Source organism: Cajanus cajan, chromosome 1, assembly GCF_000230855.2.
Source record: "Cajanus cajan strain Asha chromosome 1, NIPB_CcT2T_4, whole genome shotgun sequence".
Classification (NCBI taxonomy): Eukaryota; Viridiplantae; Streptophyta; class Magnoliopsida; order Fabales; family Fabaceae; genus Cajanus; species Cajanus cajan.
The window spans coordinates 38,033,886-38,056,068 of NC_138517.1; the positions used below are offsets into that span (position 1 = coordinate 38,033,886).

Below are 22,183 nucleotides of genomic sequence, written 5' to 3' on the forward strand. Positions count from 1 at the left end.
ATGCACAAGCACAATGTATATTAATAATTTATCGATTTGCGTACATATGATGCATTTCACATAGACTCTTTCATATTATGAATTCAATGTATACATATACTTAACGATTTGTCATTCAACGATTTTCCACACATACGATTTGTCATACTCAAAATAGTTATTAATCATACATACCTATTACCATATACACAATTTTCTAACATCGTTCTATTTGCAACATTCATTCATCATAATGTCATAATTTCATATTTACTCATCATACTCAATCATATCCATCAATTAGCACAAGGATCATTATGGAACCATCTAACCACATGAAAACCTTAGCCACAATCACTAAGAGATCATCATCAAATTAAACATTTACATTAATAACTTAACTAGTCTAGCAATGTTATTGATACCACAAATTGATTCCTTAGGCTTCACTATCATCAAACACCTCAGTCATTAACAATTAACTCACATTATAACTTATACATAATTGTTCTTTCTCATGATTTATGTTTCTTAGACATTAATATAGGTACTTCAAACCATTCATATGATTAAACACTCAAAGGGCAAAGCTATTCGTCATCACCATTCACAACTATATTTTCATAACTTAATCTTCTAAGACATCGTGTGGTCCAAACACCTTATTTAGAGCTATATATATACTATCAAGTTGATATCAATTTTATTAGAAATCTAAGACAATTATCTACAACTTTTATGTTGACATTAAGAGTTAATTCTCCCATATACTATTTTCAAAAATTATAAATCCACAGTATTTGAGTCTACACATGACATCTTGACCTTTATTCACTAATTTGATCATAACTATTGAGTTCTAAACCTCATTTTGGGTGATTCTAGTGTCATTGAAAAGCTAACATCTAAGCTTACAACTCTTATGAATAACATGAAACTTAATTCGGCCATCTAAGGGCTCTCATGATGCTTATAAGTGTCAGATGTTATATCTTGCGCACAGAATATGAGACTCATCTTGTGACTAACATAATTTACTTGTTTCTTATCATTTTATGTAATTCTTGTGTCTAAACTCTAACCTCAAATTTATACTTTCTAGCCCAACAATCGGAACTCAATTTCATTAATCACATATAGAGAAATCACATAAATATTAAGGTATATTCAAACAAGAATTTTCAGAATCAGCACAACTCACATCCAAACTCTCTTCTCCAAATCTAATCGGTAAAAACATAGATTAAAGCTTAATATTAGTCTATTATACCATCAATTACACAAATTCAATATAAATTTCACATAATTGCATACTCATAATATCTTCTCATACAATTACCCAAATGCATTTCTTTAGGATTCCATAGGAACCCACAAACAACTCAAATCATACCAACAAACATCAATACACAAAATTAATCATAGATAATCAAAATTATAATAATTAAAAGGGTAAAAGAATCATAAGGAAGACTAAAATTCAAGAATGGAAAATATTTGGGAGAACCTCCTTCATACCACACATACATCAAACAAGTGTCAATACATGAAATTAACCATGAATATATACAATTAATGACAATACAATAATAGAAGAATCATATAGGAGACAACAAATCATAAATAGATATGAATTGAAATTTTCCTCAAAAAACACATATAACAAACAAGAGGTTGGGGGCCAACCTTACTAACCAACAATTATCCCACACCCTATAGCAAGATTACTCACTTCCCCTTACTCTATCAGCAAACAACGAAGAACGTGGGTCTTCGAGATGATCTTCCCCTATCTCCTCTCTTCCTGTTTCTTGAGAGTGTAAAAGAAAGGTGAGGGCATAAGCAAAAACTAACGTGCTTCTCTTTTTTAAATCTAAACCTAATTTATCCTCCCTCTAACCCATTCTTAGTTAATTATCCATAAGTTACCTATTCATTTCCCTCACTTTATTATTATTATAATAATAATAATAATAATAATAATAATAAAAATAATAATAATGATAAAAACATTATAATAAAGTATAATTCTCATATAATTTAATCAAAATAAATATATAAATATAACTTTATCCTTAAAATATTCTCTAACATCAACCCTTTAAATTTTATAAAAGATATATATTATTAATTTAATTACAAAAAAATAAGGTGTTGCAATAGTACTACGGTTATAATTGTTCTTTTTTTATATTTTATAATATTAGTATATTTTATAATACTATTTTATTAGTTGTTCTATAATCAATAGTTATATTGTTTATACCCACACAAATGCCTTCTAGTTATTCAACTTTGTCATTTTTTGAACATTTTGGATTATTGTTCACTTTTTTAACCTAGTTATTCGACTTTGTCATTTTCTGAACAGTTTTAGATTATTGTTCACTTTTTTAGACCAAACATTAGACTAAATACCAAAATTTCTAACATTTATTATAACTTAATATACTATTTGTATGATGACATTCAAGTTGAGAAAATAATACATGAGGATTAATTGGATAGTAATTATAATTTGGACAATTTAGTTATGTTTGAGGGACTATCATAATTTTTAATGTTGGAATATTTTCATTTCAAATGTTAGGGTATGTTTAACTCCTTTAATTTCATATTTCTTAAATTACTTTTTATTTATTTATATTTTAATGTTATTTACACTCTTTTAATAATAAGTTTTTATTTAGATTTTGGAAAAAAATAATAATGTTGTACTGGTAAGGGCAGGTAGGGGCGTTCGGCCACCACCCTGTCGGCCGCCGAATGGCAGAACCAGGTGGCCGAACGCCAGTCAGCCACCAGGATCAGCCCATCATTACTCATTGCCCTTAATCCATGATTAGGGGTTAATTAGCTGATTAAGGTGTATTACCTAATAAGGTAAATACGTTGCAGGGCCCATGGGGTCTAGGGCCCACAAATGTCAGTATAAATAACTCAGGTCAAAAGGTAACATCACTGTTCATTAATTATCCTAGATATTCGTGCTTGTCCTGACTTGAGCGTTGGAGTGCCTTTTGCAGGTATCAACCCTGTCACCAGCTTATCGGATTGGAGCTCTCGTTTGGCCCTCAAACTACGAGAAGATCACTGGTGTACCCCTTTAGACAGGTACATTTGGCGCCCACCGTGGGGCCGAACTGAGACGATTGTGAAGATTAGTTGAGCAAGACAATGGCGATAACAAGGAGAACGAATACGGTAGAACAACAGCCCGAGGAGGCGCGTGTTGAAGTGGTGGACGAGACTGATCTCTCGGAAACCGTTCATTTATTAAAACAGGAGATGGTCGCGATGAAACAACAACGGGAGAAGGATGCAAAGGAGCTTTCGGCATTAAGAGCCGAAAATGAAGCACTAAAAAATGATCCGACCTGGAAACCCACTCAAGTGACCAACATGCCGACCCAGGGGTCCTATCAGTCTCATGAGGTCCATACCTCGGCTCCACATGCCTCGGCGGCGGCACCTCCAATAATCCTTTCAGCTCAACATACTGTTAGTCGTCCTATAGACTTGGCCACTGTTGGCTCGCATCGTCACCCTTTTACTCCTTCCATTATGCAACTCCCTTTAATGGATAACTGGAAATCCTTGCCCATTGATAAGTATGATGGTACAACAGATCCTGATGAACATTTGGATGTTTTTTTGACGCAGGTGACATTGAGTACAACAGATGATGTTGCCTTGTGTCGGATTTTTCCGACGTCTCTCAAAGGCAGGGCCTTGAGTTGGTTTACTCGACTCCCTTCTAACTCCATTGATTCGTTCAACACATTGTCTTCCCAGTTCGTAATTTAGTTTGCAACGAGCCGACCTCATAGCTTGACGTCTCTATCCCTGGTCAATCTTTGCCAAGACAAAAAAGAGTCCCTTCGGACATTTATGGATCGGTTCAACAAAACTGCTTTGGAAATCCGCAATCTCAATCCGACTGTTGCACTGCATCACCTGACAACAGCTTTAAAGCCTGGGCCGTTTGTTAATAGCATCTGTAAAAAGCCTCCTTCGGACATGCATGATTTACGAAGGCGGGCCGATAAGTATATGCAAATGGAAGAATTGGCTGAATATCGCAATCAAGCCCGAGCCGAACCATCGAGCAAGCCAGAGAAGCAAACAGAGCAACCATACAAGGGGCGAGGCAAGGAGATAACCTTTCGGGACCGACCCGTGCGGGGATCGAAGTATACACACTATACCCCTCTCAATGCAAGTCGATCCGCGGTGCTTGAACACGCGTTGGCGACGGAAATACTGGCTGTCCCGAAAAGGGCTTCCACTCCTCCACGCGCTGATACCAGTAAATCTTGTCGGTATCACCGTAATCGTGGACATTCTACTGAGAAGTGCACAGCCCTTAGAGACAAAATTGAGGTGTTAGTCAAGCAAGGCCGACTTCATAATTTTGTTAATCGGCTTGACTCGTCTCGGTCCCGTCAATATCAATCGAGACGTAATCAGCCTAGGCATGACCGTTCGGATAGATCTCGTCGCGAGCGAAGCCGACGAGAGAGAAAAGATGAACCTACAGTTTCACATAGGCGAGTCATCAACACCATCGTAGGAGGATTCGCCGGCAGAGGCTCTACTTCTTCGGCCCGAAAAAGTCACTTGCGTGCCGTGCGGTCGGTCAACACAATCGATAGACAACCTGTTCGGAGATTACCGGCCATAACTTTCACCGATGCCGATTTCCAAGGCATAGATCCCATACAGGATGATCCCATGGTGATTAGTGTCGAAATTCACAACTGCATCGTTAGAAAGACACTGGTGGATCAAGGCAGTTCGGCAGATATATTGTATTGGAACACTTTCAAACAACTGGGTATCTCCGAGAAAGAACTTATGCCATATGACGAACCATTAGTCGGCTTCTCAGGGGAGAGGGTAAGTACCAAGGGGTACATTAAACTTTTTACTCGCTTTTGTTTTGATGAGCAGGAGTATAAAGACATCCAGGTCAAATACATAGTAGTGCACGCTAGTACGTCCTACAATATTCTTCTGGGTCGGCCCTCATTGAATATGTTGGGCGCTATCGTTTCCACACCGCATTTGGCAATGAAATTCCCATCTGAAAAAGGGAAAATCCTCACTGTTCATGTCGATCAGAAGGCAGCCCGAGAATGTTACTTCGCTAGTCTACAAGTAACTCCTGTTAAGGAAACACAATCAAAATCAAAGAGAGTTCATGTGGTGAACCCCCTAGAAGCAGATACATCTTCAACTTGGGATTTGGATCCCAGAATGAATGAGGACGAACGAATGGAATCAACCGAGGAGAAGATTGTATTCCAGATCGGCTCGGAAACTTCCTAAGTCACATATCTCGGGGCCGGATTGGCCAAATCGGAAAAAGAAGCATTAGGCAAGATCATCCGTAAAAACAAGGACCTCTTTGCTTGGGTACCTTCTGATATGCCAGGCATTGACCCAAAAGTGATGTGTCACAAACTCTCCGTTTGCCGGGAAGCTAAACCAGTAGCTCAACAGAAGAGGAAGATGGGAACCGAAAGGAAAATGGCTGTTGAAAACGAGGTAGTTAAATTGCTTGAGGTAAAGTTTATTCGGGAGGTGCAATACACAACATGGTTGGCAAACGTAGTTATGGTTAAGAAGGCTAATGGGAAATGACGGATGTGCACCGATTACACAAATCTCAACAAAGCCTGCCCGAAAGAGCTTACCCGTTGCCTAGCATTGATCGTTTAGTTGATGGGGCCTCTGGACATAGCATGCTGACTTTTCTTGACGCCTATTCAGGATATAATCAAATTCAAATGCACCCCCAGTATGAGGAAAAGACCGCTTTCATCACCGATTCAGCCAACTATTGTTACCAAGTAATGCCGTTCGGCCTCAAGAATGCCGGAGCCACATATCAAAGACTGATGAATAAGATGTTCAAGGAACAAATTGGCAGAAATATGGAAGTCTATGTGGATGATATGGTGGTAAAGTCGGCAGAACTCTACAACCATATCACGGACTTGGTCAAAATTTTCCAGCAACTTCGGCGATATGATATGAGACTCAATCCCGAAAAGTGCACATTCGGCGTCGCAGGTGGTAAGTTCCTTGGATTCATGCTTTCGGTTAGGGGCATTGAGGCTAATCCTGACAAGTGCCAAGCAGTTATTGACATGAGAAGCCCGCAAAGTGTGAAACAGGTACAACGGTTGGCAGGTCGGCTCACGGCATTATCAAGATTTCTTCCATGCCTCACAGAAACAGCCAAACCAATTTTGAGTTTGTTGAAAAAAGTACACAAGTTCACATGGACGGAAGAGTGTGAAGCGGCTTTTCAAGTGTTGAAACAGTGTCTCGGAACACCTCCGGTTCTTTCAACACCTGACCCTCAATCGGACCTTATTATCTACTTATGCGTTTCCCAGGAAGCCATCAGTGCGGTGTTGATACAAGAAAACGAGACCCAAAAGCCTATCTACTTTATTAGCCGAATGCTGCAGGAATCGGAAACAAGATATCAATTACTTGAAAAGGTAGCACTTTGTCTTGTCCACACAGCACGAAGACTTCAGCAATACTTCCAGGGGCACCGAATAGTCGTACGCACAGATTTCCCAATCGCTAAGGTTCTGAGGAAACCTGAATTAGCAGGACGAATGATGGCATGGTCCATTGAACTGACAGAATTCGACATATCATTCGAACCAAGAGGTCCGATAAAGTCGCAATACTTAATCGATTTCATAAATGAATTATAGCCGACTGGACATTTTGAGAACGCTCCATGGACGATCCATGTTGATGGCTCTTCTAACAATCAAGGCAGTGGGGCAAGTATAATTCTGGAAGGACCGACAGGCTTGACACTTGAGCAATCACTCCAATTCGCTTTTCAAGCCTCCAATAACCAAGCCGAATATGAGGCACTTTTGGCTGGATTAAGGTTAGCCCGGGAAGTAGGAGTGAGGAAGCTTATTTGTTGGACTGATTCAAAAGTTGTATCGGAGCAAGTGAATAATAATTTCCAGGTTAAAGACGCTCATTTGTTAAAGTACTATCATACATTCCAAAATATGACACAATATTTTGATGAAGTACTTGTGAAACATACCCCTCGGGGAAATAACGAAAGAGCCAATCAGTTGGCTCGGCTGGCAACTAGCAATTACAAGCCGGGACAACTTCAAACCACTCTCCATCTGGAACTTTCTACACCAAGTGTCGATACGGTAGATTTCTTGGCAGTTTCCGAGCCACCTGTCACATGGATGACCGACATTGTGCGCTTCATCACTGAAGGCGCTCAACCGTCATGCCCTTCGGCTGCCAAAAAGTTGAGAACTCAAGCTGCAAGATTTTCAGTGCTGGGAGGAGAACTCTATCGAAGAGGGTTTTCATCCCCGCTACTCAAATGTCTCGACCCAGAACAAGCCAACTATGTCTTGAGGGAAGTCCATGAAGGCATCTGCGGGTCGCACTCGGGGGGCAGAACATTAGCAGCAAAAGTTCTTCGGGCTGGCTACTATTGGCCGACACTCAAAACTGACTGTATGGATTATGTCAAAAAGTGCATCTAGTGCCAAAAGCATGGCAACTTAATTCATGCGTCAGCCGAACAACTACACTCCATTAGTTCGCCATGGCCTTTCGCCCTTTGGGGTATGGATATACTAGGGCCTTTTCCTCTTGCCAAAGGACAATGCAAGTTCTTGTTAGTCGCCGTTGATTACTTTACTAAGTGGATAGAGGCCGAGCCGCTTGCCACTATCACAGCCAACAACGTTCAAAAGTTCCTTTGGAAGAGTATTGTCACACGTTTTGGAATTCCTTATGCTCTAATAACTGACAATGGACTCCAATTTGCCGAGCGCAAGTTCAACAAATTCCTCGAAGAACTAGGAATCAAACACCGATTCACGTCAGTTGAACACCCTCAAGCGAATTGTCAAGCCGAGGCGGCAAACAAAGTAATTCTTTCAGAGTTAAAGAAACGCTTAGGGGATGCCAAAGGGTTATGGACAGAAGAACTTCCAGAGGTAGTATGGGCCTATCGTTGTAGCCCCCAATCCACAACATAAGAAACACCATTGAGGTTAACATATGGTACGGAAGCAATGATCCCAGTTGAAGTTGGGGAGCCATCATTTTGCCGAACACATTTTGATGAGGCTTCTAATGCACATCGCTTTGGGCTGAGGTTGATATGGTTGATGAGGTGCGCGATCGGGCTCATCTCGTTGCCGAAGCGTGCAAACAAAGAATGACTCGGAGGTATAATTCCAACCTCACACGGCGTAGTTTTAAAGAAGGTGACCTGGTATGGAGAGTGCAAGGATCGGCTAGACGCAACCCCCGCGAGGGAAAGCTAGCAGCCAATTGAGATGGCCCTTTCAGAATCCGACACAGCCTTCAAAATGGAGCGTACAAGTTAGTAGAGCTATCGGGAAAACCCATCCCCCGCACCTGGAACTCAACTCATTTGAAAATGTATTTTAGCTAGACATGTTTGTAACCGAGGGAAATTATCATCAATGTACATGCATGGTGCACTCTTTTCCTTGATCGGTCTTTTCTCCCCTTATAAAAAAGTGAAAAAGGGTTTTGGCCGACAAGGTTTTTAATGAGGCACAAATCAATGAAATGCAGTTCAATTCTTCTCTCTCGTTCAATTCTTCTCTTTCGTTCAATTCTTCTCTCTCGTTCAATTCTTCTCTCTCATCATCAGTCTTACTTTTTAAATAAAGGCTTCCTTCCCGAGTTGATCAACTCGGCCAAGGATGTGCCTTCGGAAAATCGCACAAAAAGGCTTCCCTCCCGAGTTGATCAACTCGGCCAAGGATGTGCCTTCGGAAAATCGCACAAAAAGGCTTCCCTCCCAAGTTGATCAACTTGGCCAAGGATGTGCCTTCGGAAAATCGCAAAAAAAGGCTTCCCTCCCGAGTTGATCAACTCGGCCAAGGATGTGCCTTCAGAAAATCGCACAAAAAGGCTTCCTCCCGAGTTGATCAACTCGGCCAAGGATGTGCCTTCGGAGAATCGCACAAAAAGGCCTCTCTTCTGAGTTGACCAACTCGGCCAAGAATGTGCCTTCGGAAAATTACGCAAAAACGCAATTCCGTGTGAATCCTCTCGGTCTTGCTCAGAAAGAAGCACAAATCCGAATGAATCCATTCGGTATTTCTTAGAAAGAAACGCAATTCCGAATGAATCCACTCGGTCTTGCTCAAAAAGAAGCACAAATCTGAATGAATCCATTCGGTATTTCTTAGAAAGAAACGCAATTCTGAATGATTCCACTCGGTCTTGCTCAGAAAGAAGCACAAATCCGAATGAATCCATTCGGTATTTCTTAGAAAGAAACGCAATTCCGAATGAATCCACTCGGTCTTGCTAAAAAAGAAGCACAAATCTGAATGAATCCATTCGGTATTTCTTAGAAAGAAACGCAATTCCGAATGATTCCACTCGGTCTTGCTCAGAAAGAAGCACAAATCCGAAAGAATCCATTCGGTATTTCTTAGAAAGAAACACAATTCCGAATGAATCCACTCGGTCTTGCTCAAAAAGAAGCACAAATCCGAATGAATCCATTCGGTATTTCTTAGAAAGAAACGCAATTCCGAATGATTCCACTCGGTCTTGCTCAGAAAGAAGCACAAATCCGAATGAATCCATTCGGTATTTCTTAGAAAGAAACACAATTCCGAATGAATCCACTCGGTCTTGCTCAAAAAGAAGCACAAATCCGAATGAATCCATTCGGTATTTCTCAGAAAGAAACGCAATTCTGAATGAATCCACTCGGTCTTGCTCAAAAAGAAGCACAAATCCGAATGAATCCACTCGGTCTTGCTTCAGAATACAAGTTGTTTTCATGCTACAAGAAAAAATATTGATTCGGCCAAGTTATTACCTAAGTCTTACGTGCAAATTGGATAAGTACTTGGAATGAAAACTTATTAAAGATAACAAAAAAGGGATAATATCATTTCATTCAAAAGGTGGAGGCTCTATCGGCCCCCTTGCTACAAACAGTAAAATCCTAACACTAATCATCGGGATTGTTTATTGGGTCACCCTGAACATTAGTCTCATTTTCCCCCTCTGGTTCGGGGTTGGTAGTTTCTTCACCTTCCTCTTCACCGGATGAAGTATTGGCATCTTCTTCTGCATGGGGGGCATCCTCCGGTTCCTCACCATCGGGATTTGCCCCTTCGGGCATTTCAGCAAACGACATGAGTGACCCTTGATAAAAATCTTGAGTCATGTCGAACTCAAAATCCTCAGGGAATTGGCCGAAGTGCTTGGCTTGCCGAACGGCGTGTTTAAAATCGGCTTCGCGTTGAGCAACAATTTTTTTCTTTCGCCTGCTCCTTAAGGTTGTTATACGCAGCCTGAGCTTCCTCCAGTCGGCGGCACTCTTCATTAGCTGCCTTTTGGAGGTCTAGACGAAGAGTATCATTGTCTCGCCGAACAGCATCCAACTCGGCCGCTAGCTCCCGATTTTTGGCCGTTATTTCTTCATTGACCGAAATTGCTTCGGCTGCAATCTTCTCGGCCTCCTCCAGACTTTGCTTCAGATGCATTACCTCGCCGAGAGGCTCCATGGCTAGGTGATGAGCCAGGGCCAATGAGCGAGTTTGCACCTCGCAAAAAAGCCTCCACTTGGCTCTTGCGTCCAGAGTAGCCAAAAACTCCTGCCCGAATGGAGACACCATGTCAGACCGAATCACTGTCTCGACCGATGCATCATCGCTGAGAAATGCCCGAGACATCAGCTGAGGCGGCACCACAATCACAGTCCGATTAGGTGATGCCTCGGATGCTGATTTGGCCTTCTTGGCCTGCTCTCGTCGTTCCTCGGAGCTCTTTCTTTTTGTGTGCTCCCGATTGGCTTCTTTCCCCTTTCCTTTCTTGTTTTTGCGTTCTGGAGGAGGAGGCAATCGGTCATCATTATCAGGTCGGGGGGAGCGCGCAACAACCGAAGTACCTACTCCCCCAGATTGTCAGACTTGCTTCACCCGAGCAGCAAGTAGGTTGCGAATGTTCAGCTCGTCGGCACCACTGGTAACCATAATTCCTGCAAAAAGGTTTAGGTAAACATCAATAGGAATTAAGCTTATAGTTGAAATAGGACAGACAACATACCTATTAGGTCATTCCACCCACGAGAGGATTCAACCAAGTTGATTAAAGACCTAGTCGGCAAGCGCCGAGGAAGACGAAGTAATAACTTTAGATCCGTTCGCTCTTCGATCGTCAGTATTTTCTTCGGCACTATGTCGTAAGGCCGAGGGGCACGAGTGCAGTACAGTGGAAATAGAGGCTTTTCGTCCTTATCAAAGAAAAAGCGTCGTCTATTTGGCCTGATAGTCACTCAGAAGAATCTGGCCTTGAAGTTTTTGTATGAAGAAGTAAAGCTATCCAATAATAGTCGATCGCTCACTCGGCTTAAGGAGTGCCACTTCGCCAATATAGAAGGTCAGGACGAGTAGAAATATAAAAAGAGGAGTGGAGAGGGCTTAATGTGAAGACACTTACACAGGTGTTTGAAACCTTGCATCTGTGCCCAACTATTCGGGTGCAATTGGGTAGGAGCAACATTCAACACCCTCAACACCCCCATAGTAAACTCATCAAATGACAGCTTTACCTTGAGATCCCGAAGGAGGAAATCATACATGTAGAACGACTCCATCTTCGCACCACTTTGATCAAGACAGACCATGTCGGGATTAGGAAAAGCGTTGTTTCGGCATGACCGAACTCCAACCGGATAAGGATTCTCAGTAGCGTCAAAGTTCAGGCAGTTGGTGTAGTCCAGTAGGTTAGTGATCATATCTGTATCTCGGTATCGAGAATAGTAGGAGGTTGCCTCCCCATTCACCCACTCGTATCCAGGAACCTCAGATGGACCGTATCGTTGACGATTCGATACACGCTTTGTCTTTTCCTGAACCTCTTCACTCCCACTAGTAGAAGTCTCTTCTGGAGAAGAAACACCATCATCTGGCCTTTTGGCATCAACAGGGGACCGAACCATGCTGGGACGACTTGAGTCACTGGACGAGGACCCCTCGGACGACGACGACCGAGAGCCGCTGGCCGAAGAGCTTGAAGAAGTATTAACCATAGCGATAAAAACTTACCAATTTCTTCGCAAAACCACAATCGTTAGTCGGATCGGCTTCTAAGACCTTCGGCTACCACAATTCGGTTGAGAGCAGTACGTGCGAATGACCCTACCACGCAACTTATTTATAAGCTCAAAAAGAGGCGGGAAAATTCAAGTTTTGAAAAAAGTATAACTGTTTGATCCTCGACATCCAAAGGTTACAAGTGCGCACCCGTTCACCTTACCCTAACAACCGTCGCCATTTTACCCTTAAAGAAAGCTTCATCTTCCTTTAGGGGGGCAGTGTACTGGTAAGGGCAGGTAGGGGCGTTCGGCCACCACCCTGTCGGCCGCCGAATGGCAAAACCAGGTGGCCGAACGCCAGTCGGCCACCAGGATCGGCCCATCATTACTCATTGCCCTTAATCCATGATTAGGGGTTAATTAGCTGATTAAGGTGTATTACCTAATACGATAAATACGTTGCAGGGCCCATGGGGTCCAGGGCCCATAAATGTCAGTATAAATAGCTCAGGTCAAAAGGTAACGTCACTGTTCATTAATTATCCTAGATATTCGTGCTGGTCCTGACTTGAGCATTGGAGTGCCTTTTGCAGGTATCAACCCTGTCACCAGCTTATCGGATCGGAGCTCTCTTTCGGCCCTCAGACTACGAGAAGATCACTGGTGTACCCCTTTAGACAGGTACAAATGTATTTTTTTGTATTTTTTAAAAATAAATATCTACCATTTTTTAAGAAAACTAATTAAACCGAACCAAACCAACTCATTATAGATTGTTTTGGTTTGGTTCAGATGGCAAAATTATTTTGCATACCAAGAATATGAAAATTTTCACATTTAGTTTATCATCTAATAATAATATTGGTTTCCCCAAAATTGTTCCCATGGGTATAAGTGGAAATTTAACATTCTTAAGTTAAAAAGAATGTTTTATTGTGGTTAAAATATTATGTTCCCATAATTTGTCTAGTTAATACAACAAAAAACTTTGATTTCCATGGGATATTTAATACAACTCCTTCGCTGGTACGCTTGATGCTCCGAGATGGGGGTGGTACCTGCAAAAGAGACTCCGATGCTAAAGTTAGTGTTTGTGTGAGTATTAGTTTCGTATAAGTAATGCACGTACCTAGGTGTGAATTAGGGTTGCTTTGGGCCTTAGGCCTGAGATGAAGTGTAATAGGATTAAATGATGGATTCCGTCTGAAGCGAGATCGCTCAAGATCGGTTAGGATCTGCTTAAATGCCGAGCTGACGTCGCGTAGCGCGTGCCCGACCTCGTTTTGTGCAGTGATGCCGAGCTCGGAGCTCGGCTTCGCGGTACGGACAGTACACTAGCCCCCCGAGCTCCAAAGTCCGCAGGTTGAGAAGTTAAGACCGAGCTCGCTGGGGGGGAGTGGCCTTTCGCGTACTTCTGCCTGTTGAGATGCCATGTGTCACGACTATTCATTTCCCAGAAACGTGCAAGTGGCGCGTTATGGGAAATGACGGTTATGCAATGATGGACTTGCAATTAATTGTGTCGTCAGGCGTGCCCCCTGACCGACACGTGGCGTGCCGGTTTTGAAATGTGGGAAAAACCCCTTCTCCTTTTCTCTCCCGCGTCTCTTCCCAATCGCTTCACTCTCTTCTACTCTTTAGCTTCTTGGGTACGATAGTCTTCTGTGCTTTCTTGTTCCTATCTTTCTTGCTTTCGTTCGCCTTTCGTCTTCGTTTTCACAGTCTTTCTTTGAGTTTTCTTGATGGTTGCTGGTGGTCGTGGCGTTGGTTCTTCTGCGCCTGCCAGGGGCAAGGCGCGCGGCAAGGCGGTGGCTACTGGGAGGGGTGCCGCCGAGAGGAGAGAGTTACCCCCGCCTAAGGACCTGGAGCCGGGTGTTCCTGGTTACGACTAGGTCAAGCGCGTGGTGGGGGTCGTCCAAAGTGTGTTCAGGTCGCGCCTGGAGGTCGATGCGGTTTGGGAGACGCACCGAATTTGCGACCCCACCATTTCCCGGACGATTCGGCTCGAGCCTTGTCCGGCTGGTGAGGGTGTGTTCATGGGGAAGTCGACCGATCCCCCCCACTTTTATGTTTATCAGAGTTTCTTCAGGGATCTGGGCATTTGTCTTTCTTTTACTCAGTTTGAGTGTGACTTCTTGAACTATATCAACGCGGCCCCTTGTCAGCTGCACCCTAATAACTGGGGCTTTTTGAGGGCGTTTCAGGTCCTGTGCGCGGTCTTAGGGCTGGAGTTGTCCCTTCGCGTTTTCCTTCATTTCTACCAGCTGAAGCTGGGCGTTCCGCCGTATGGCATTCTTTCTTTAAACGGGAGTAAAGAAGGGGGTTTATTCACTCTTTACTCCCAATCTTATAAGAATTTCAAGTATGAGTTTTTCCGGGTAGTCCTCGTGGACGTCGACCCTTTGGAGGATGGGGATTTCTACTTTGGTGGACTGCCAAAGTTCCCCTTTTACTGGTGCCCTAAACCGTCGAGGTTTCACGGGGTGAACCCTTTGGAGTTGACGGCTTCGGAGGCTGCCGTCGTTGAGAGTCTCTCGGCTTTGCCTCGCCCGTTGGATTGCAAGACGATCTTGTCGCTTGCGAACTCGGCACACCGGGAGAGGGTCTTGGAGGGTGAGTATTTTTGTATCTTGGCATTTTATTGAGGTTTGTGTAATCTTTCTTTTGCTGACTTGCCTTATTGTCTGTTTGTAGTCCTTATAAGAAAAGACTTGTGGCTCAAGCTGAAACCCTGCTTCAACGTGACCGAGCTCGGAGTTTCCGAGCCTCCAGAGGAGGAGGTTTCCCCCCTGAAAATCAACCGAAAACGGAGGAGGGGTGGGGGGGAGATCGGGGGGACCTCCGCCCCTCGTGAGGTAGGGGAGGTTGCCTCCCAGGTTGTTGAGGCTGGGGTGGTGGACCTTGCTGGGAGCCTGCGGTCAGAGGGGGTCGATCGTGTGGCTGTCAAAGAGGTGGCGCCGGCTGCTGAGCCAGTCGTTCAACCCGGCAAGGTGCCGGTTCAAGCTATTGGGCGGGTTACCGTGGTGAGTGCCTTGCCTGATTATTCCTTCTTCTGTCTTGTATGCTCTTTTTCAGTTTCCTGAGTTGGGGTTGTCTACTACAGGTGGGGGCTGTTGCCGAGGTGGCTACCCGGGCTGTCGGTGAGGTCGCTCCAACCTCCGAGACAGTGGCTCCGGTCACCGAGCAGGTTGCCCAAGCTGCGGAGGTAAGCAGCGTGTACTTGTGATCCTTTGATGCACCGTATTCCTCAATTCTTTTCTACTTGTGAGGTTTATATGTCTTTTCCTTTTTGTTTTGCGGGCGAGCGAGGCTGCCGAGGTTCTGGAGATTCTGAGGTCGGTGACGACAAGGGTCGATGTTTCTGGTGCAGGGCCGGAGGCGTCTGCCTCTGCTTCGGCCGATATTCGCGGAAAAGGGCCTAGCTCCAAGGTCCCGACTTCTGCTCTGGGGGCGAAGGGACCTCCCAAGCGCCCGTATCTTGCGTACCGCTACGCGCGGGAGGGCGCGCCGATGCGGTTGGAACATTTGAGCGCGTCGGAGGAGATCGATTCTCTATGGAGTGCCGCGGTGACGCCGGAGAAGTTTTTCCCCAAGGGGTCACTGAGTGCGGCTGATCAGGCCATGATTGAGTCGGCTGGGCCGGTGGGGGGCCTTGAAGCGGCTCAGATTTTCCTGCAAAGGGGCACGACCATTGTGGATCACTGGAAACACAAGTGGTCCAAGCAGCAGGAGGATGTGGCAAAGCTGAAGGGTCAAGTTCAGCCCTTGAGGGAAGAAAATAAGGTTTTGAAGGAGGAGAATGGGGTTCTGGCTTCCGCTCTTGGTGAAGTGAAGCTGTAGGGGGCCGAGCTCCAAGCGACAAGGGGGAACCTCGCCAAGGTTCAAGAGTCACTGGAGGCTACCCTGCGCTCCAATGAAGGTTATGCGGGCCAGGTTCGCTCCTTGGAAGATGAAGTAGCGTTTTTGAAGGGTGAACTAGTGTCGGTGACCGAGGAGCGTCTTTGCGACGAGGTTATCATTAGTAGTAAGGAAGAGGAGATAGTCGCTCAGAGGGTAGGTCTTTCGGCGTTGGAGGCCGAGAGGGCGGCACTGAAAAGGAGGCTTGAGGAGGTTGAGCGTTCCCTCGTGGTGGAGCATAAGAGGGGTTTCCTTAAGGCTGCTCGCCAGGCTAGACTCCTTGCGCCAGGGTTCGATTTTTCCAGCATGCATGTGGAAAAAGTTGTTCGTTTTGGGAAGTTGGTGAAGGAGGATGACGTCGAGGATAGCTCTGGCGAGGACGCCTCTGCGTAGGCCAACTTTGATTGCGTTTGTCTGCTTTACTTTTCTTTTATTTGAATTCATGTATTGAACATGGTTTTGGTATTTTTATTTGATTTGGGCTGTTTTCACGTTTTAAGACATATGTTTGATGTCTGTTGCATGGTTTTGGACATGGCGGTACTTTGTTTTGAGTCACTCGTGCTGAGGTTCGGAATTGACCTCTGTTTTATTGAGTAACACGTTGCGAAGGTTTGAACTCGACCTTAGTTTTTTGCTAAGTAACACGTTGGGAAGGTTTGTACTTGGCCTTAGTTTTTTGCTAAGTAACACGTTGGGAAGGTTCGTACTCGGCCTTAGTCTTTTGCTAAGTAACACCTTGGGAAGGTTCGTACTTGACCTTAGTCTTTCGTTAAATAACCTTTGTGAAGGTTCAAACTCGACCTCAGCCACGCCGGGGTTCGATTTCGACCTCGGGCCTTTCGTTGAGTAACCTTTGTGAAGGTTCGGACTCGACCTTAATCGTATCGAGGTTCGAACTCGACCTCAGTCACGCCGAGGTTCGATTTCGACCTGGGGCTTTTCGTTAAGTAACCTTTGTGAAGGTTTGGACTCGACCTTAATCATATCGAGGTTCAAACTCGACCTCAGTCACGCCGAGGTTCGATTTTGACCTGGGGCTTTTCGTTAAGTAACCTTTGTGAAGGTTCAGACTCGACCTTAAGCATATCGAGGTTCGAACTCGACCTCAGTCACGTCGAGGTTCGATTTCGACCTGGGGCTTTTCGTTAAGTAACCTTTGTGAAGGTTCGGACTCGACCTTAATCATATCGAGGTTCGAACTCGACCTCAGTCACGCCGAGGTTCGATTTCGACCTCGAGTTTGAGTAAAACGTAAAACAATGTGAAGTTTGAGAGATATAAGTAGAACAAAATGAGTTCTTTTCATTGATTGCGTAAATGTACCTCGTTAAAAACCCTCTCAACCAAAACCCATCTTTCTGTTTTTTGGGACAAGAGATTGAGGTGGGGAAAAGAGTGCACAGCTTATTCATACAAAGTTTAACTGAAATAGAACTTGAGATGCGTAGCATTCCAAGTTCGCGGTATAGGTTTCCCGCTGAGTTCTTCCAGTCTGTATGCTCCATTTTCCAAGTCTACTGTAATTCGGAAGGGGCCACCCCAAGTGCGTGCGAGTTTCCCATCTGACGTGTCCTTTCTTGCTTCGCCTAATAATCGCCAAACCAAGTCACCTGCTCGGAAAGAGCAAGGTTTTACTCGGGTATTGTATCTGCGGGATGCTCGGAGCTTGCAGGCTTCCTTGTGGATTCGAGCTTCGTCTCGAAGTTCGTCCACTAGGTCGAGGTCGGCTGCCAGTTCTTGGGCATTCTGTTTGCCGCTGAAGACTTGGCGTCTGTGGGATGCTTCGCCGATTTCTACCGGGATCATCGCGTCGGCTCCGTAGGTCAGCTTGTAAGGTGTCTCTTGCGTGGTCGACTGGGGGGTGCAATGATACGCCTAGAGGATGCTGGGGAGTTCATCGGGCCACTGCCCTTTGGCGTTTCCTAGTCGCTTTTTGAGTTCCCGGAGGATGACCTTGTTGGAAGCTTCGGCTTGGCCATTGGTTTGGGGATGTTCCACCGAGGTCGAAAGGTGTTTGATTCTGAGCTCACGGAGGAAGTCCTCGAATTCCTGTGCGATGAACTGTCGACCATTGTCAGTCACGAGGGCGTGAGGGATTCCGAACCTGCAGATGATATTCTTCCAAGTGAACTTCCGCACGTTCTCGGTGGTAATTTTGGCGAGTGGGCATGCTTCGATCCATTTGGTGAAGTAGTCGACCGCTACCAGGAGGAATTTTAGTTGGCCTTTCGCAGGGGGGAATGGCCCGAGGATGTCCATTCCCCACTGGGAGAAAGGCCACGCCGACATCATGCGGTGGAGAGTTTCGGGCGGTTGTCGGTGTGCGTTGCCGAATTGTTGGCATTCTTTGTATTTTTGGATGTGGTTTTGGCAATCCGACTTTAGAGTGGGCCAGTAGTACCCAGCTCGGAGTACTCTGGTTGCCATCGAACGTGCCCCGGAGTGCATGCCGCATATCCCCTGGTGGATTTCCTTGATGACATAGGCTGCTTGAGACGCAGTAAGGCATTTGAGCAGTGGGGAGGAAACGCCACGCTTGAATAACTCATCCCTGATGATGACGAACTTGGCCGACCTCATCCTTATCTTCCGAGCTTTGTCTTTATTTTCGGGCAGGACTCCTTCTTTCAAGTAGCTCCAGATGTCTGTCATCCAACCCAGGCCTTCATTGTCACTGACGTTGACGACCTTGTCGTCCAAGCTGGGTGAGTGCAAGGTTTCCTGGATGATGGTTCGGTGCTGCCCGGGTCTTTTGGTGTTGGCGAGCTTCGATAGGAGGTCAATTCGGGTGTTTTGCTCTCGTGGTACATGTTTTATGGTGAATTCGTCAAAGGATGAGATCTGGTGGGACGCAGTGTGGAAGTATCGCTACAGCAGAGTGTCCTTTGCCTGGCATGTCCCACTGAGCTACTCCACCATGAGTTTCGAGTCGCTGTTGCAACTCACTCTTCGAGCTCCGAGGTCGCGGGCTAGCCTCAGTCATGCGAGAAGTGCTTCGTACTCTGCCTGGTTATTGGTCACCTTGAAGCCAAACTTAAGGGATTGCTCCAAGGTGACTTGGTTTGGTCCTTCCAGAATGATGCCTGCCCCGCCGCCTTTGGAGTTGGAGGACCCGTCAACATGAAAAGTCCACACCTGGGGCTCCTCGGCCGTAGCTGGTGTGAGCTCGGCTACGAAGTCGGCTAGGCATTGGGCCATCAGGGGTCCGCGACCTTCGTACTGGATCCCAAACTCGGATAGTTCCACCGACCAGGCGATCATGCGTCCGGCGAGCTCAGGTTTTCGCAGGATTTGCTTGATGGGGTAGTCAGTTTTGACTATCACCTGGTGGCTCTGGAAGTAGGGTCTAAGCCGCCGAGCCGCGGTGACAAGCGCCAACGCCAGCTTCTCGATCATTTGGTACCTCCTCTCCGCGTCTTGGAGGACTCTGCTGATGAAGTAAATAGGTGTCTGTACCTTCTGGTGCTCTTGCACGATAACTGCGCTGATGGCGTTTTCCGCTACGGCGAAGTAAAGGAGGAGGTCGGTGTTGTTATCCGGCCTCTGTAGGATTGGTGGGGTTGTGAGGAAGGTTTTGAAACGTTGGAAAGCTTCTTCGCACCGATCTGTCCACTGGAAATCCTTTGGTTTTTTTAGCAGAGTGAAGATTGGTCCCACCTTCTCCGCGAGCTTGGGAATGAAGCGGGACAACGAGACTAACTGTCCGGCTAGGCGTTGGACCTCCTTCACCGTTTGTGGGCTTTGCATCTGGATGATGGCTTTACACTTCTCGGGATTGGCCTCAATTCCTCTACTAGTAATCATGAAGCCAAGGAACTTGCCCCCTTGGACACTGAAGACACATTTCTCCGGGTTGAGGCGCATGTTATGCTTCCTGACCTGGGCGAATACTTCGGCGAGGTCGGCAGCGTGGTCTGTCGCCGAGGTGGTTTTGACTACCATGTCGTCGACATAGACTTTCATGTTTCTTCCGATCTGTTGATGGAAGACCTTATCCATCAACTGTTGGTAGGTTGCCCCTGCGTTCTTGAGGCCAAAGGGCATCACTCGGTAGCAGTAGTTGGCATGGTCGGTGATGAAGGACGTGTGCACTTCGTCAGGTGGGTACATCATTATCTGGTTGTACCCAGAGTAGGCGTCGAGGAAGCTGAGTAAGGCGTGTCCGGAGGCTCCGTCGACTAACCTGTCAATGTTCGGCAGGGGGTATGAGTCCTTGGGGCATGCTTTGTTTAGGTCGGTATAGTCGACGCACATACGCCACTTCCCCGAGTTCTTTTTTACTAAGACGACGTTTGCCAGCCATGTGGTGTATCTGACTTCACGGATGAAGCCGGCGTGGAGCAATTTCTGTGTTTCGGCGACGATGGCCTCTCGTCTTTCGCCGCCGACTTTCCTCTTCCTCTGGGCGACTGGTTTCGCCTCCTTGCGTATGGCTAGCCTGTGACAGATGAACTCGATGTCTATGCCGGGCATGTCAGTGCTAGACCAAGCGAAGAGGTCGGCGTTCTTAAGGATTTCTGCCTCGAGTTGCTGTCGCAGTTCCGGAGTTAACTGCCTGCTGATCTTCGTGGTTTGTCCGGGGAGTTTCCCGATTTGGAGGTCATTGAGCTCATCAACGGGTCTAGGCCGTTCGTCGTGGACGTCAGATCTTGGATCGAGGTCGGTGATTTCTTCGTGGCTGGCGCGAGCCACGGTGGTAAGGTCGTTCAAGCACTGCTCATCCAGTGGGGCGATTTTCAGGCTTTCTGCGTAGCATTGCCGTGCCATCTGCTGGTTTGCTTTGACGGAGATAATCTTCCCGTCGTGCCCTGGGAATTTCATGGTGAGGTGCGGGGTGGACACCACCGCCCCGAGTCGATTCAAGGTTGGCCTGCCGATGATGATGTTATAGGAGGTGTCAGCTTCCACGAGTAGGTATCAAACCATGACCCATCTTGAATCTGGAGGTGCTCCGAAAGTTGTTAGTAGGTCCAAGTATCCCCGAGTGTGAATGCTTTTCCCTGCAAAACCGACTAGGGGTTCTTTGTGAGGTTGTGTGAGAGAGTGAGGGACATCTAACCTGAGGAATGTTGGCCAATATAGGATGTCAGCCAAACTCCCTTGGTCGACCAGGGTCTTGTGAACCTCCCAATTGGATAATGCCATGGTTACGACCATGGGATCGTCATGGTTGGGATTTACCCCGGCATAGTCGTCGTCGGTGAAAGTGATCGCCGGCGAGCCTTGGGTTGAAACAGAGGTGGTGAGGTGTACGCGGTTAACGTTGCGCCGGTGTTTTTTCCGGGCTGAACTGCTGGCGCCTCCCCCAGCGAAGCCACCTGCAATTGTGTTGATTACTCCCCGTAAGGGAGCTGGCCTCGCCGCCTGGCATACGTCAGCTCGCGTTGCTCCGCCGGGGTTGAATTGAGAGCCGGGAGGAGGGTCAGGGTGTCGTTGCTGGGGTGGAGCACGAATCCTCTTGTTTTCCGCGGGCAGAGCCGCTAGGTCAACCACTTTAACGGTACGTATTGCGGCCAGGTCGATTTCGTGCTTGGCACGCACGTTCTGTGGATTGGTGTCGTGCTGTTGCCGTATCTGCTCGACTTGGTCGACCAGCCTCCTCAAGGTCGCAGCGTCGCTATCCATGGTAATTGAGTGGTCTACGTTGTCTGTCGCACGTCTACTATGGCTTCTGGTGAAAACCATACAGGTGGCCGATAAGAGCTGTCTTGATTGGCCCCACGGTGGGCGCCAAATGTTCTTACCGAAAATCTGCTGTAGAGCTGATCCGCCAGGTAAGATCGGTGAGCCTCCTTCGCTGGTACGCTTGATGCTCCGAGATGGGGGTGGTACCTGCAAAAGAGACTCCGATGCTAAAGTTAGTGTTTGTGTGAGTATTAGTCTCGTATAAGTAATGCACGTACCTAGGTGTGAATTAGGGTTGCTTTGGGCCTTGGGCCTGAGATGAAGTGTAATAGGATTAAATGATGGATCCCGTTTGAAGCGAGATCGCTCGAGATCGGTTACGATATGCTTAAATGCCGAGCTGACGTCGCGTAGCGCGTACCCGACCTCGTTTTGTGCAGTGATACCGAGCTCGGAGCTCGGCTTCGCGGTACGGCAGTACAATAAATATTCTTAAAAACATTTATGACTAACCAAATAGATTTAATCATTCCTAGTAATCATGATTCACAAGATTTA

At 46.1% G+C, this 22,183-nt stretch overlaps 2 protein-coding genes across 2 annotated transcripts; one reads left to right on the plus strand and one right to left on the minus strand.

Moving 5' to 3' along the window:
- Positions 1 to 3,870: 3,870 nt before the first annotated feature.
- Positions 3,871 to 5,310, plus strand: LOC109807099 (uncharacterized). Its single transcript, XM_020369627.2, has one exon. It carries the CDS (start codon positions 3,871 to 3,873, stop codon positions 5,308 to 5,310), a length of 1,440 nt encoding a protein of 479 aa, XP_020225216.2.
- A 12,109-nt stretch (positions 5,311 to 17,419) lies between these two features.
- LOC145954469 (uncharacterized) lies at positions 17,420 to 17,806 on the minus strand. The gene has a single exon (XM_083068727.1). It carries the CDS (start codon positions 17,804 to 17,806, stop codon positions 17,420 to 17,422), a length of 387 nt encoding a protein of 128 aa, XP_082924853.1.
- Positions 17,807 to 22,183: the final 4,377 nt, after the last annotated feature.

Excerpts from the sequence above, each read along its gene's own strand:
- LOC145954469 (XM_083068727.1), bottom strand. The coding sequence starts at position 17,806 with ATGATCCCGGTAGAAATCGGCGAAGCATCCCACAGACGCCAAGTCTTC.
- LOC109807099 (XM_020369627.2), top strand. The coding sequence starts at position 3,871 with ATGGATCGGTTCAACAAAACTGCTTTGGAAATCCGCAATCTCAATCCG.